The following is a 15517-nucleotide window of genomic DNA, read 5'->3' as shown; positions in this document are numbered from 1 at the left end:
TCATCTTTTTTCAGGCGCTCTGATTGGTTCAAAGTGAAATGTACTCACCACGTGATAACAAGACTGACCTTTGGCCTGGGTGGATGTTCACGTGACCTAAGCAAGATGGCAGCGCCCAGCGGTAGCGTTTTTCATTTGGGGCGGTCTTCCAGTTCCAAATTAGGTGTTATTTACGACACTGAGGGTCGGGAAGTGGAGGTAGTAAAGCTAAAGAATTCTCGATTACATCAGTATTAAATATGACCAGCTGAACTTGCTGAAAGTAAAGATTTTATGCCACTTATTTTTATGCGCTTCTCAGTTTGGAAAGATGCCCAATTTCCGGACAGCTTAGCAGCTTAGTTTATGCATGGAGGAAGGGAATGTCAGACAAGTCGACCGTTGAGACAACTCGACTCGGGACAAGTCGACCGTTGAGACAACTCGACCGTTGAGACAGGTCGACCGTTGAGACAACTCGACTCGGGACAACTCGACCGTTGAGACTGCTCGACTTAATGGAAATGAATACACGTGGAGCAGAAAAAGTTGCACAAATCTGTGGCAAGACCGATCACGGGTGCGGCGCGGGCATACTCGATGTACAGAGGGCGTCGCGTCGGGCCGGTGCGCCCCGCCCGCCCGCGAGGACCGGGCCGGGCCCGGCACGCGGGCACGTCGACCAGCGCGGCAAATGGGCGCACAGGCCCGGCACAAACGATGTCACCGTGCACGGTACGGCCACGTTGACCGACCGGGGATGAGATAAGTGGGCGCACAGGGCTGGCAAAAACGATGTCACCGTGCACGGTACGGACAAGTTGACCGGCAGATGGGCGCACAGGCCCGGCAAAAACGATGCCACCGTACACGGTACGGCCACGTTGACCGGGGATGCGCGCACGTGGCCTTGAAAAAAACGAACGATGTGCACGGACAATCACGCTGCGCTATATCGGCTCTGTTATATGCAACAAAAAACTCATGTGTCATCACTCCCAAACGGCGATCAGCCGCCGTCAAAATCCCCGGTACTATCCCCGAAACTAGGCCCAAAACATGCGAGGCGACTTGTCTCAACGGTCGACTTGTCTTTCCATTTATCGCACATACGGTCGAGTTGTCTCAACGGTCGAGTTGTCTCAACGGTCGACTTGTCCCGAGTCGAGTTGTCTCAACGGTCGACTTGTCTGACCCCCGAGGAAGGAATAGTGGGTTTATGCAGTCTAGTGGCAGCGTTTATCTCTCATGTTGCTCCATGGAAAATGGCACGAGAAGTCATATTCACTATTTACCAATGAAAGTAAAATTGTAGGTTCTCTTAACAGGAATTGTTTTAATAAAATCTACTTTCATAAAAATGTTTTTGACTTTTGGACTGATTTCACTTTTCAGTTGAGTTCAAATTTAGAGCCGCTCGAAATTTCATTTTTTTCAGGTTGAAACAAGGGAGGATGAGGAACAGAATGTCAAGTTACAGGAGACAATTGAACTTCTCCTGGCTGCTGGATATTTCAGGGCACGCATCAAGGGACTCACGCCATTCGATAAGGTTGAGTATTTAAAAATATAACCTTGTTGTAAACCGAGACAGGTCATTATTCACCGTATTATTTACCATGTAGACCCAGTAACTGGACTCCTTTTTTTCGAAGTTTAACGGTAACGGTAAACCAGTATTTTCACAAACATCCAGCTCAGAAAGTTGTCAATATCATGACAAAGACTTGACAAAAATACCTTACAAAGCGGCACTATCTTCTCAATGACAGTGTGTCAAAGACAAACTACTGGGGCTTCAATGGTACTCACGATTATGTTGGTGTTTTCTCATTGGGTAACAATCCTAGGTTGTCGGAGGCATGACGTGGTGCATCACCACTTGCAACTTTGATATTGATGTCGACTTGCTCTTCCAAGAAAACTCCACCATTGGACAGAAAATGTAAGTTTATGGACAAATATACAGTGTATAGTAAAATAAAGTCGCCCAAAATCATGGGTTGGTGCATGAAAAGTATGTACTCTAACAAGTGTAGTTCTGTCATGAAGGGTCCTTCAGCAGCTTTTCATCAATACCTTACTCATCCTCCTCAAGATCTTGTAAGTTAAACACCAGATTTTGAACTCCAAATGTGTTTTATGCTAGTGCCCTAACGGAGAAGATCGTAGCCGTCCTGCCCAGGATGAAGTGCCCCCACCGTATCGAGCCCCATCAGATCCAGGGCTTGGACTTCATCCACATCTACCCCGTGGTCCAGTGGCTGGTCAAGCGGGCCATCGAGACAAGGGAGGAAATGGGAGACCTCATCAGGGCGTTCTCCATCTCCCAGTTCAGTAAACAGCACCAGACCCCAGAGGTAAGCAAGTACAGGGGTCAATGACGTGTGGCTACTAAGCACAGAAATGTGGTGCTTTGCAACTGAATTTTCTTAGCAATATTTTCTGCTTAAAGCTACAGTCCATCATTTGTAATTTGTGCATTTTGTTCGTTTGAAGCAACAAAAAGAGTTCAAAATCTAATGAAGGATACTAAGCAACTAACCTGATGAAGTTTCAGCTAAGCTTCAGCTGTACATTCCGAGAAAAACAGCATTCTAAGATCTCAATTTCAAATCAAAAGTTACTGAATCATGTTTTGAATTATTTTGAATTGCAGCTATACGCGACGTCGCGCACTGATCCAACGAATTATAACAACTGCGCGCGCGTGTGCGTCGTTCCAATACTTGTTCGCGCTGCGCTGAATAACAAAACGAACTACTAATTTAAATTTTCCTACGGTGCTTCTTAAGAATCACCGTTGGAAATGCCTTCTTTCGTTGATTACTTCAAAATGACAGCTTCCCAGAAAGAATAATTTCACAGGGAGTTTAGTTCCCTTACTATCTTTCAACCAAGTTTGTTTTTCAACAATAATTACACCAGTTACTTTTCGGATGGCTGCAAATGATGGACTCTAGCTTTAATAGGTACGTGACAATTTTGCCCCGGTAAAAACATGACATCTTTGTGAAACTTGTTGTCTGAGGCATGCTTTCCGTCAATATTTTCTGCTTTCCTTCAGGAAAAATATACTTTTTTTCTCATTTCTAATGTTTCCGTTAACCCATGCTCCATATTTGTAATCCTGTACCTTGAGTTGCTTCCAGCTTTATAATGGGTAACTTCCATAATATTAGACTCTACAGTTATTAATATGCGACAATATAGCAAAAACTGTAATCCTGGTAAATTGTTCTAAAAATGAAAGTGAAATCTGAACTGTCAGAAAAAAAGTAAATTGCCAAAAGTTTCATGAATTTAAATACTTGCTTAACTCGGAACAAAGAAAACACCACATCATTCATAAAACCTAACAATACATATGTTATGACATGCCTCGAAAACAAAAATACAAAGTGATCCTGGGGAAAGATGTTAAGATGCTAAAAACTGCCAAGATTGGGTTTATTTTCAGGATGTAGAGTTCGAGGAGAGGAAAAGCAAGTCAGTGGATACCATCAGCAGTGTGAAGGACGTCTACAAGCCGCAGAGGCGATATCGGCGAGCTGACGCCCACAGGATGAGGGAGGAGGAAATGAGAGTCCAGTCCACGCTCCTGGAGTACGGAAGGTAAACAGGTCATCATCATTGATTCAGGGAGTCAGGTTGGCACATTGGTTACTTTCCTCGCCTTCCACCGCTGTGGCCCGGGTTCGATTCCCGTCTTGGTCCACATGTGGATTGGGTTTTCAGTCCCTACTTGATTCCGTGGGTTTCCCCCAGAATATTGTTTTCGGGTTTTCCTCCTAACGCTAAAAAGTCAGGAAGTAAGGTTAGCGCAGTGGTTACGTTCCTCGTCTTCCACCGCTATGGCCCGGGTTCGATTCCTGTTTTGGTCCACATGTGGATTAGGTTTTCGGTCGCTACTTGGTTCCGTGGGTTTCCACCAGAATATTGTTCTCGGGTTTTCCTCCCATCTCTAAAACTATGATTTCTTCTCATTGTCATCTTCTTCGTACAGGTTTCTTCAGGCTTTCGAGCTATAGTGCCTTGGGCACTTTTGAGGAATCTTTGGTTTCATTACCAGAAAGATATAAATATTAATAATTAAATATAAATATAAACATTCTATTCAAAGCGTTGTGGTGAAATTTATCACAAGTCCATTTCAGATCCTCCAGTTCCAAGTCCAGTTGAAGGCTTTTAAAATAATCTGTTAACAAAGGCATTCCTTTGTTATTTTTCATGCCCTCTTTCTTCCAACTTACTTAATGAATTGACCCACACCAGTCAATGTTTTTGTTCAGGTTATCATTACGTAGGGTCTTTGAGCGATTGTGGTAAATTATGTTGTTTAAGAGCAATAATTGTATTGCCAGCTTTAAAAATGAGTGTAATTTCGTGGTGCTGAGAATATTTTTCAGCAAATGAATACACTAAATCAAAAGATTGTTAAGAAGTTGTCACTGCACTGAACATGGAACACTGTCTGTGAGTGGTTATGGTAAATTAGGTTGCTCAAGGACAATAATTGTATCGCCAGCTTTAAAATGAGCATAATTTTATGAAGATGAGAAGACTGCTAAGCAAATGAACATAAACATGCTAATTAAAAGTAAGCAAAGAACCTGACGCTAACATAATCTACAACATGGCGTTTTGCCTGATTTTTGGTAAGCAAAACTATTTCCTGCTTAGCTAATGGCTAACAATATTTTCTTCCATCTCGTTGATCAGACGTTACGGGATAAGCCGGACCTCCAAGTCAGAGAAGGAAGCCGAGAAGGAAGCCAAGAAGAAGGCTCTTGAAGCCGGCATGACCAAGGCTCGGGCTGACTCCATGGACTCGGAGGAATCGCGGGAGAAGGAAGAAAAACGCATCCAGGCTCTCATGAAGGGGATGTCGCTCTCTGAGGAGGTGAGGAGTCTCAGTGACCTTTGACATGGGTCTTTTCTTAGCAACAGTCAAAACCTTAGTCTCCAGCTATATGGTTTGAAATTAGCATGAAGAGACTGGACAAAAACGTCACATTAAAAAAACAGCCATGAGAATCTTCCCGTTTAAACAGGAATTCCTGTATTTTTTGTTGCCCAAATTTCCGCATTTTTTATTTATTTTGAGCCTGTTTTGGGGCTTTTTTGCCTGATTTCACATCTTTTTTCCTGTTCTTGCGCAAGTTTTTTTGGATTTTTTTCATTGAAATTCATTCTCATGCCTGAAAAAGGCACCCGGATGGTTACCGAAAGCTCTGACAGAATTTTTCCGTAAGTGCTGATGACAAAGAATCAACTAAGAATTATATGGTTTGAGTCATCTTGCGAGTCTTAAGATACTACATGTGATAACCCTTGATCGGGCTTGTGTCAAAGGTTTCGCAACCCAGGATGCTTATGCCAAATGGTATTTACTTTTATTTAAATACATATGGAACTTTACATTCGGCCAGCAAGAAATGTCATAATGCTTATGCTAAATGGTACATTGATCAGGCTTGTGTCACAGGTTTCGCAACCCAGGATGCTTATGCTAAATGGTATTTACTTTTATTTCAATACATGTGGAACTTTACATTCGGCCAGCAAGAAATGCCATAATGCTTATGCTAAATGGTATATTGATCGGGCTTGTGTCACAGGTTTCGCAACCCAGGATGCTTATGCTAAATGGTATTTACTTTTATTTAAATACATATGGAACTTTACATTCGGCCAGCAAGAAATGTCATTATGCTGATTCTTCTTTGCTTCTCCTATTTTTCAGGGCAAGGTAACAGCCAGTACGGTTGGCTCCATCGTGGGTCTGCAGTCCGAAGAGATTGGGCAGATTGCATCTGAGTATGCAGACAAGGTCTGAAGAAAACCCTTCTCTTTTTTCCTATCATTTGACAAAGGTCGCTTAGTAGTGCAAAACTTGTACTTGAAGGAATATTGTCAATTTTTACAGCTGGAACATGCTTTTAACACAAGTTATGTGACTTTGTGCAAATTTATGCAGTTTTGTAGAATGTGATATTTGTGAAGAACTGTTTTGCAACCCTGAAGTTTCATTAAAGGGAATATACAACATTTACAATCATCGAAAAACAAAACTACCAAGTTTTTACGAAATACCTTACTAGGATGTTGGTAAATGACAGTCTAAAGCATCCTGTAAACTTATGGCACCTGGTGTGAAGTCATTTTCAAGAAAATGGTCTTTTTGTATACATTTCCAACGGTGGTCGGCCGACCACGGTTGGAAAAACCTAACTATTTTTCAACTACTGCTCCAAATTTACAATTTTTTTTCAGTCAAAATGTTGTTTGCTATTGGTTACATGTTCATGAATGGGTGCAGGCCAGCTAGACTGGTTCCCTTAGCTTACAATTTTCCGGCATCTATAAATTGATCCATTTTATCTTTACTGGAGTCAGAGAACCAGACTACTTGAGCATTTTTTTTTTTTTTTTTTCAGCATTTTCGAACACAAAACTTCAAACATGTCAGTGTAACAATATTTGATCTATTATACTAACCCCTCAAATATTTCATTTCTGAAAATTACAGCAAAAGCCAATGATGTACATTCCCTTTAAGTGAAACTCGGATATTGCCAAATTGTGTCATTTTGTTGATACAATTTCAGCATAAACATTTTACTAAGCCTGCCTTTTTACACTGTGGGTGTTAGAAATTGATCTCTTCAGTGCACGTTATCTTCATGAGAATTTGAATGTTGCCGTTTTTTTTTTATTTGCAGAAATCAGAGTTGCAAATGGAAGCAGACAAACCAGAGAGAATGAGCGGTGCCCAGCAACACCAGCGGCTGGTGACATCACTGAACAAGCAGATAGCCAATCAGGAGAAGAAGCTGGCTGAGGTGAGAGGTCATCTCCATAGCAACCTGGACTAGTTGATTAGTTTGAGTAAAATTCACATCGCAACCACAGAATGAATAAAATGATATTTGCCCCTCAAAAATCGGCAAATTTCAAAATAATAAAAAAAAATGAAAGACAGAAAAACGTCACCAGTTTGTATGTGTATCTAAAAAAAAAATAAGGAAAAAAATACAAAACTAGAGATGTGTTTGTGGACAAACACAAGCTGTTTCGGATATTCAAAATACTCTGTGCACGTGATGAACAATCAGTGACGTCACTAAAAATGTCATCTATAACAGCACATTATACGTACATGTCAAGTTATAACCAAATCGAACATATAGGTCTGTAAATATAGGCCTATGATGAACAAAATGCCCCTTTAAGGGACGTCACATGACATTTGATGATGACATCACATGAATTTTCATCTATAACCCATCTCGGCATTGGTACGATCACGAATTTCTTCTAGGACCATCTGTGGGTGGTAGTCTAAGTGTGTACCAGGTCTAACGTCGATCGCATAATTTACAAAAGTGCCAAAGTAGAGTGTTTTAAAACGTGTACAAACCCTATGGGGAAAAATACATCTTTAATGTGATGTAACCCAACACCTGATGACGTCACGATCGCGCATTTCTTCTAGGACCATCTTTGGGTGGTGGTCTAAAAATGTATCAAGACTGAGGTCGATCGGATTTACGAAGGTGCCAAAGTGGAGTGTTTTAAAACGTGTACAAAACATATGGGGAAAAACGCATCTTTAATGTGACGTAACCTGACACTTGATGACGTCACGATCACGAATTTCGTCTAGAACCATCTGTGGGTGGTGGTCTAAGTATGAATTAAGTTTAAAGTCGATCGGATTTACGAAGATGCCAAACTGGTGTGTTTTAAAACGTGTACAAAACATATGGGGCAAAATGCATCTTTAATTTGATGTAACCTGACACCTGATGACGTCATGATCACAAATTTCTTCTAGGACCATCTGTGGGTGGTGGTCTAAGTGTGTACCAAGTGTAACGTCGATCGGATTCACGAAAGTGCCTAAATGGAGCGTTTTAATACATGTACAAACCCTATGGGCAAAAATGCATCTTTAATGTGACGTAACCTGACACTTGATGACGTCACGATCACGAATTTCGTCTAGAACCATCTGTGGGTGGTGGTCTAAGTATGAATTAAGTTTAAAGTCGATCGGATTTACGAAGATGCCAAACTGGTGTGTTTTAAAACGTGTACAAAACATATGGGGAAAAATGCATCTTTAATTTGATGTAACCTGACACCTGATGACGTCATGATCACAATTTTCTTCTAGGACCATCTGTAGGTGGTGGTCTAAGTATGTACCAAGTCTGAAATCAATCGGATTTAAAAAAGTGGCAAAGTGGACTTGTAGAAGAAACGTGTGTTAAACCTATGGAGAAAAAGTCTGAAAAAGGAGAAAAAAAAAAAAAAAAAAAAAAAAAAGAAAAAGACTAGAAATGTGTTTGTGGACAAACACAAGCTGTTTCGGATATTTGAAATACTTTGAGCACGGGATGAACAATCAGTGACGTCACTATAAATGTCATCTATAACAGCACATAATAATATGTACATGTCAAGTTACAACCAAATCGAACATTTTAGTTCTGTAGATATAGACCTATAAAAGAATAAAATGCCCCTTTAAGGGACTTCACATGACATTTGATGAGGATGCCACTTCAATTTCCATCTATAACACATCCATGTGAATATGCATACCAAGTTTTAACCCAATCAGACTTGTACTTCCGAAGTTCAGTTTGAAGAAAAACGTGTACAAAACCAATATGGAAACAATACATCTTTAATGTGATGTAACCTGACACCTCATGACGCCACGATGACGAATTTCTTCTAGGACCATCTATGGGTAGTGGTCTAAGTGTGTATCAAGTATAAAGTCGATCAAGTTTACGAAAGTGCCAAAGTGTATGGTTTGAAGAAAAACGTGTACAAAACCTATGGGGAAAATGTGCATCTTTAATGTGAAGTAACGTGACACCTGATGACGTCACGATCACGAATTTCTTCAAGGACCATCTGTGGGTGATGGTCTAAGTGTGTACCAAGTGTAACGTCGATCGGATTTACGAAAATGCCAAACTGGAGTGTTTTAAAACGTGTACAAAACATATGGGCAAAAATGCATCTTTAATGTGACGTAACCTGACACCTGATGACGTCACGATCACAAATTTCTTCTAGGACCATCTGTGGGTGGTGGTCTAAGTATGTACCAAGTCTGAAATCAATCGGATTTAAAAAAGTGGCAAAGTGGATTGGTAGAAGAAACGTGTGTTAAACCTATGGAGAAAAAGTCTGAAAAAGGAGAAAAAAAAAAAAGAAAAAAAAGAAAAAAAAAAATCTTAACGAAAACAAGAGCTGTTTCGGTGTGTCACCGAAACAGCTAAAAAAAAAAAATCTTAACGAAAACAAGAGCTGTTTCGGTGTGTCACCGAAACAGCTAAAAATTGTTAATCGAGAGGGGACAATTGTACTATTTCTATTTCTGTAAATCAGTCATGTATGGCAAAGTTCTTGTCCTGAATCTTGGCTTGAAATGTAAAGTTTTGAAGAGAAAATACAAATTAATCACATGGTGGAAGGTATTGAAAAACAAACCATGCGTAAGGATGCCGCAAGGCATTTCTGTCAATATCACGACAACTGGCAATTCCCCAACAAAACTTTTAAGTTGTTACAAACTCCAATGACACTGAAGTGAAGTACTAACAACATACAAAAAGACAACAAATAGAAGCTTTGATAATTGTAACATAAAAAACTTCAATAACAACATAAGGGGACACCCGGAAATGGCAAACAGAACGCAAGTTTTACACATGAAGATTGGTCTATTTAACCCTTTCCTTACCATGGGCGACTTAAGTCGACCAGGAAACCACACACAAAACACCCTCAACACAGATATATTCACTACTTTTCAGAAAGGCGGTATGTTGATATGCTTGGCCGCCCATACATCAGCCATAAACTAGCAGAAAGAGTGTTTTCAGATCGTTCTAATGGTGTAGTTTATTCACAATGTTACCATTACAAAAAATTAAGAAAAGTGCTTCAGAAGTATCCACGCACAATTTGAGGTATGGAGTGCCATTTGGTCATGTGGTGAAATGGCTTGCAGTTTGATAAATGATGACCAGATGAACAAACAGGCAAAACTTTCTTCTATTCTCACATATGGACTTCATTTTTACATCACATAAAAGAGCAAGTTTCAAGGAACAAACTTTACACAAAACACCTATGATTTAAATCACTCCTTGGCAGTGAAAATCTGGGTTGAAAAAAGCGAGTTTTGGACTTGTGGTCATTTTGTTCACGCTCTAGTGATTTCCGCATGACTGAGCAAACAATTTGGTCCTGGGGAGAGCCAAGTCAATAAACAATGTGGGCATGAAAGGGTTAATACATTAGGGACATGACAGTAAGCTTTGTTGTTCAAAATTTCAGTTTCTGCTTTTCCACTCTTAGAGGGCGTGGACAGTTGGAACAACCATTTTGATAAATAGTGTCTGTTAAATACATCTGAGATGTATACATTTATTTTTATTTTGTCTTCATCTCAGGTGAGTACACGTCACACTGAGCTGAAGGAGGCCCACGTCGAGACCCAGTCCAAGCTGCAGGAGGTCCAGGAGCAATCCAAGAAGATTGACAAGGAGATGGAAGATCTGGAATCTGTTGAGACAGATGAGAACAAAAGGTAAACAGGGGCAGTTTCATGGTTTTTTGGGGGGAGGAAATTGGTGGGGGAGTATTGGGGTGCAACTGTTCTGCTTGCAGGCCAGGTAGGACAACGGTATGGAGAATGTCAAAGGCATATGGGATCATTCAAGGCATATGGTTACTCCCCAGCTAATGCCGATACCTATTTATACTCCTGGGTGGAGAGGGGCAAGTGGGGGTGAAGTGCCTTGCCCAAGGACACAATATATGACCAGCGGCTGGATTCGAACCCCGGACCCTCTGATCACGAGTCACGAACCCTAACCACTAGGCCACACACTCCCCACTGAGCTGCAAGTTAAACAGGTTAGGTTTTAGAACATTCTTCTTTGGATTTTCAGTGGTGTTATTATTGGAAACAAACAAAATGCATGAAAAGCAAATGATCCTATATGCCTTTAAATTTGGGTTTTCAGGTTGCCCGCTGGTTGCTGATGTGTTATGGATCATAGATTTTGAGCGTTCTTTGGATTTGAGTTGTGTTATTATTTGAAACGAACAAAATGCATGAAAAGTAAATGATCCTATTTACCCTTTAAAATTGTGCCTCATTTCGAACACATGAGGGCACCCACTAGGTTGCACTCCACTGATGTTTAATTGGCTTTTGTTTTTGTGTGTGTTCTAGCGTTTTACAGAAGCTGCGTTCCTTGGTAGCCATGAATGAGAGTCTCAAGAAACAGGAGACAGAGTTCCGCGCTCACTGCAAGGTGTGTCTTCTTACATTATTGGCCAGACAGTTATTTTGAGTCGTTTTTTTTTCTTTAGAGTCCGAAGGCTCAGTGATTATGTCTGAAGTTTGGTGATAATATAGGCCAGTGCCATTTTGATCGTGTTGGAAGTGGTCGGAGCTAAGGCCTCTAAGGGTGGGTTCGAACCCACCCACCTCGTACAATCTCTTATAGATGGGTTTGAACCCACCAACTCGGCACAGTCTTCCAAAGATGAGTTCAACGTACCCACTTGGCAGGGTCTTTGACGGTTGGGTTTCGAACCCATCCACTACTTTTTATTGAAACGGTCTACTGACCTCATTAATGTGTACTTTTTTTTCTAGGAGGAGATGGCTCGTCTTGGCCAGAGCATCTCAGAGCTGAAGGAGGAAGGAGGAGAGACCGAGATGTCAGAGAGAGATAAGATGATCCTGAAACGATACGAGGCGGGGCAAGAAAAACTTCAGAAATTCCGTCTGCTCTTGGTAAGACAATACATCCTTCCATAACAGCAGTCAAGAAGGATTAAACATGGTAGACCAGGGCCTAATTTCATTGACGGCTAGGCAGAAAACCTTGCTTACCAATTTATGTGCTTATTGTCACTTCAGGATCAAGGTGGTTTCACATTAAAAAAAGGGACGATATTTCCCTCTTTTAAAATTTGTTTGTGGCCAACAGGCTCGGAAAACAAGGGAAATCGCTGCCTTGCAGAGGAAGATCGATGACGTGCCTTCGAGGGCAGAATTATCTCAGTACCAGAGACGATTTGTTGAACTATATAATCAAGGTAATGTCTAGAACTTTATTTTTCTTCCAAATAAATTCCAGTTTAACCAAGAATTTGACAATGAATATAATGTTCTTATACAAATTGTGTTTGTGAGGGGCAAAACTAGATAAAAAATGTATATCTCCCCAATGTATATTCCCATCAATAATATTTTATTCAACATTTTTTATTTTGTCAATTTTATTTGCAGTTGCCAGCACCCACAAAGAGACCAAACAGTTCTACACGCTGTATAATACCCTGGATGACACCAAGTTGTACCTGGAGAAAGAAATCACATTACTCAACTCAATCCACGACAACTTCTCACAGTAAGTCCGGCTTGTTTTCTCTTTTAAGAAACTAGAAAGCACTCAGAGAGCACAAACCTCCGCGAAGGCTAAACAATTCCCCGCCATATTGTCAGTAGGCGCAAAAGAAATACTCGCATAAATGGTGAAGAATCCTTAGCAAAATCCTGGAACCAGACACAGATCCGGATCACTTCCAAAATCTAATCGATTTGTACTTGTACCAAGGATCACCCCTAAACAAACTGTTCATGCAAATCCATCCATAAGTTTTTGAGTTATCTTGTTAACAGACAAACCAACCAACCAACCAACAAATTAACCAAATCCAATGAAAACATAACCTCTTTGGCGGAGGTAATAAATGTTTCAACCTTCTACAAATTAGTTATTGCTAAAGCAGTCCCTACATGATTGAGATTTTGTTAAAAAGCCCTTTCGGACAATGATATGATTGTTTCTCATTCTTTTTCAGGGCTATGAATTCTTCCTCCAACAAGGACCAGTTCCTGAGGCAATTCGAGCAGATTGTTGGCGGGGTTAAACAGAACAAAATCAAGGTGAGAGTTAGTGAGTAAAAGAAAACCCAAGGTTTGCAAGTCATGTGATACTGACACATAAGTTTGATAGGTTGGCTTGTCTGACTTGTGGTTGGAGACGAACTCCGGGTTGGTTTGTTGACTGCCCCTACCCTCTAGTTTGCTTGCTGGCTGGCTGACTGGGTGGCTGACTGGGTGGCTGGCTGGGCAGTTTGCTGACAAATTCAGATGTCTGAATACCCCTTGTTTGGCTTTTTGACTGAAGTGTTAGGAGGCTAGTTGAGAACTCAGCTGGCTGGTTGTTAGGCTGGCTTTGTGTGGTCCTGTTAAATACGTAGCTAGTTTAGGTTAAAAGTAGCTAAACGTGATCTAGCCAGTTTGGTTATATGGCTTTGTTATCTAAATTTTTAGTTTTGTTATCCATCTTGTTGGTTAACTAGCTAGTTGTAGTTGGTTACTGTGTGATCACTTGGCAGTCAGACAAACTTGTCTAATTTGTTTTGTAGGTGGAGAAGAAGAAACAGGAGGAGAAGATGAGGAGGGATCAGCTGAATGATAACTACCTGGACCTGGTGGAGAAGCAGAGATTGTACTTCAAGACGGTCAGGGACTTTAAGGAGGTAAAAAGGAGTCTTCACATTTGACTTGTTGACAGATGCTGCTTGCTGCTGCTGGTACTAATGGTACTGCTGGTGCTGGTGTTGCTGCTGCTACTGCTTGCTGTTGCTGCTGTCGCTGCTTGCTTTTGCTGCGGCTGCTGCAGCTGGTGCTGCTGCTGTTGCTGCAGCTGGTGCTGCTGCTGTTGCTGCAGCTGGTGCAGATGCTGCTGCTGCTGCTGTTGCTGCTTGCTGTTGCTGCTGCTGATGCTGCTGCTCTGCTGCTGCCGCTGCTTGCTGTTGCTGCTGCTGCTGCTGCCACTGCCGCTGCTACTTGTCTTTCTGTGCTGTTGCTAGTGTTGATGTTGCTGTGATCAATGTTGCGATGGTGCTGATGAGAGCGACAAATGTGATAACATTAATGCAACTTCTACTGCTGATGATGAAGACACTGACAAAAAGAGTGATAATCAAAGTGATAATATGAATTTTGTTTTATTTTGTTTTTCACAGGAGTGCCGCAAGAATGAAATCCTGCTGTCCAAGCTCTCTGCCGCAAAGTAGTTACTATTTTTTACTAAGATTAATCAAAATATATAAATATAAACTTATGCCATTAAACAAAAATGTCTTCTTTAATTTGTTTTTTTAAATTCTAAGTCTCCTATTCTGTAGACCTATCAAAGTAACACATATCCGGATATTTCAGGTACAAGACGAATGTTAAAAAATGTTTTCTAAACTAAATTGGGTGAATCAAGGAAGAAACCATCCCACCCTTTCTGGAATACTCTAAACCCAAGTTGTTTCTCCTCCATCATTTTTATTTATCCTTCTCCTCGGTTCATTTATCTTTTGGCAATGCAATTACATTATTTTAAAAAGTATAAGAGCAAATATTATTTTGTTATCCTGACCCTACATTGCATAGAGAGCACATATATGCCTGAATTAGTGTCTGGCATCTGATTGGTGGCTTGTTGATCACATGTCATTGAGTTATTCGTCCCAATGGAAGTTCCATTGCAAGGTCACATGATAGGTGGCTCTGACCAATCAGACGATGAGATTTATTCAGGTGTTGTATAAAACAAATGTCTCACATTTGTGTAATAGACAGAAGAATTTCATTCGGTGACAAATAGAATGTTCCATTCCACTCGGCTTCGCCTTGTGGAATGGAACATTCCATCTGTCCCAAAATGAAATTATTCTTACCATTGCACTCGTAAACATTCATTATTTGTATATTATAAAGTATTAACAAAATACTATTAATATATCTTGACAAGTTTCTCAGCAAATTTTTTATGCTCTATTTTGGCAAAATGAATTTCGGATTATTGTAGCATTATTAGTTAACAAAATTTGAAAAAGTAACAAATAAACCTAATTTTGAACCTGACAAAAAAATATAAAAATTTAAAATATTTGTGCAAGCCGTTACAATATCTAAGATGTTAACATCTCTACACATCTTTCATGTGCACTTCCACGTTGAAAACTGTGCCTAATAACTTCCCCCAAAATTGTGTCAACCTGCAAGAAATTACTTTCTAGTGAACTCACATGCTGAAATATGTTCTTCGATAACAGCTTTCACCATTAGGGAACTTCCCAACAGGCTAACTTTATCTTGAATGGTCAGTTCTTTTATTGGCCCGGAGTTGAGATGTTTGATTATCGGATTTTTTTCATATCAAGTAACATTTTGTGCATTTTTTCATTGCCAGATATTGTGACAGTTACATTAATGAAGGTATCATTAGATCTTAATTATTTTCTGATTCTTATACAATAAAAGGTACTCAAGTGACATTATTAAAAAGGATTAATTGGACTTCGTATTTGCATAAATTACATTTTCAATTTTTCTTATAATTTTTTGTGTGGAGCAGGCCTAAAATACCACATATCAAAACAGTGCTTATGGCTATTATGTGTATCAAAAGTCATTTTCATT

The 15517-nt window shown here is 40.3% G+C and overlaps 1 protein-coding gene across 1 annotated transcript; it reads left to right on the top strand.

Moving 5' to 3' along the window:
• The first annotated feature begins 49 nt into the window (after positions 1 to 49).
• On the top strand, positions 50 to 15414 carry LOC119719145 (coiled-coil domain-containing protein 93-like). Its single transcript, XM_038188469.1, has 16 exons — positions 50 to 198; positions 1418 to 1531; positions 1830 to 1924; positions 2129 to 2339; positions 3440 to 3594; positions 4702 to 4882; positions 5726 to 5812; positions 6705 to 6824; positions 10464 to 10600; positions 11252 to 11333; positions 11681 to 11821; positions 12018 to 12126; positions 12320 to 12440; positions 12895 to 12979; positions 13465 to 13578; positions 14068 to 15414. The coding sequence occupies exons 1-16, from the start codon at positions 106 to 108 to the stop codon at positions 14116 to 14118; spliced, it is 1896 nt and encodes a 631-aa protein (XP_038044397.1). The 5' UTR covers positions 50 to 105; the 3' UTR covers positions 14119 to 15414.
• The last annotated feature ends 103 nt before the right edge of the window (positions 15415 to 15517 follow it).

The sequence above is a fragment of the Patiria miniata genome, unplaced genomic scaffold (genome assembly GCF_015706575.1).
Source record: "Patiria miniata isolate m_02_andy unplaced genomic scaffold, ASM1570657v1 HiC_scaffold_8, whole genome shotgun sequence".
Taxonomy (NCBI): Eukaryota; Metazoa; Echinodermata; class Asteroidea; order Valvatida; family Asterinidae; genus Patiria; species Patiria miniata.
Note: the sequence above shows the minus strand (reverse complement) of the source record. Positions and strands in the feature narration are given on the sequence as shown.

Coding starts and splice junctions, on each gene's coding strand:
- LOC119719145 (XM_038188469.1), top strand. CDS start 106: ATGGCAGCGCCCAGCGGTAGCGTTTTTCATTTGGGGCGGTCTTCCAGT. Junction 3,595..4,701: donor ACGCTCCTGGAGTACGGAAG/GTAAACAGGTCA, acceptor CTCGTTGATCAG/ACGTTACGGGATAAGCCGGA. Junction 12,980..13,464: donor TTAAACAGAACAAAATCAAG/GTGAGAGTTAGT, acceptor TTTGTTTTGTAG/GTGGAGAAGAAGAAACAGGA.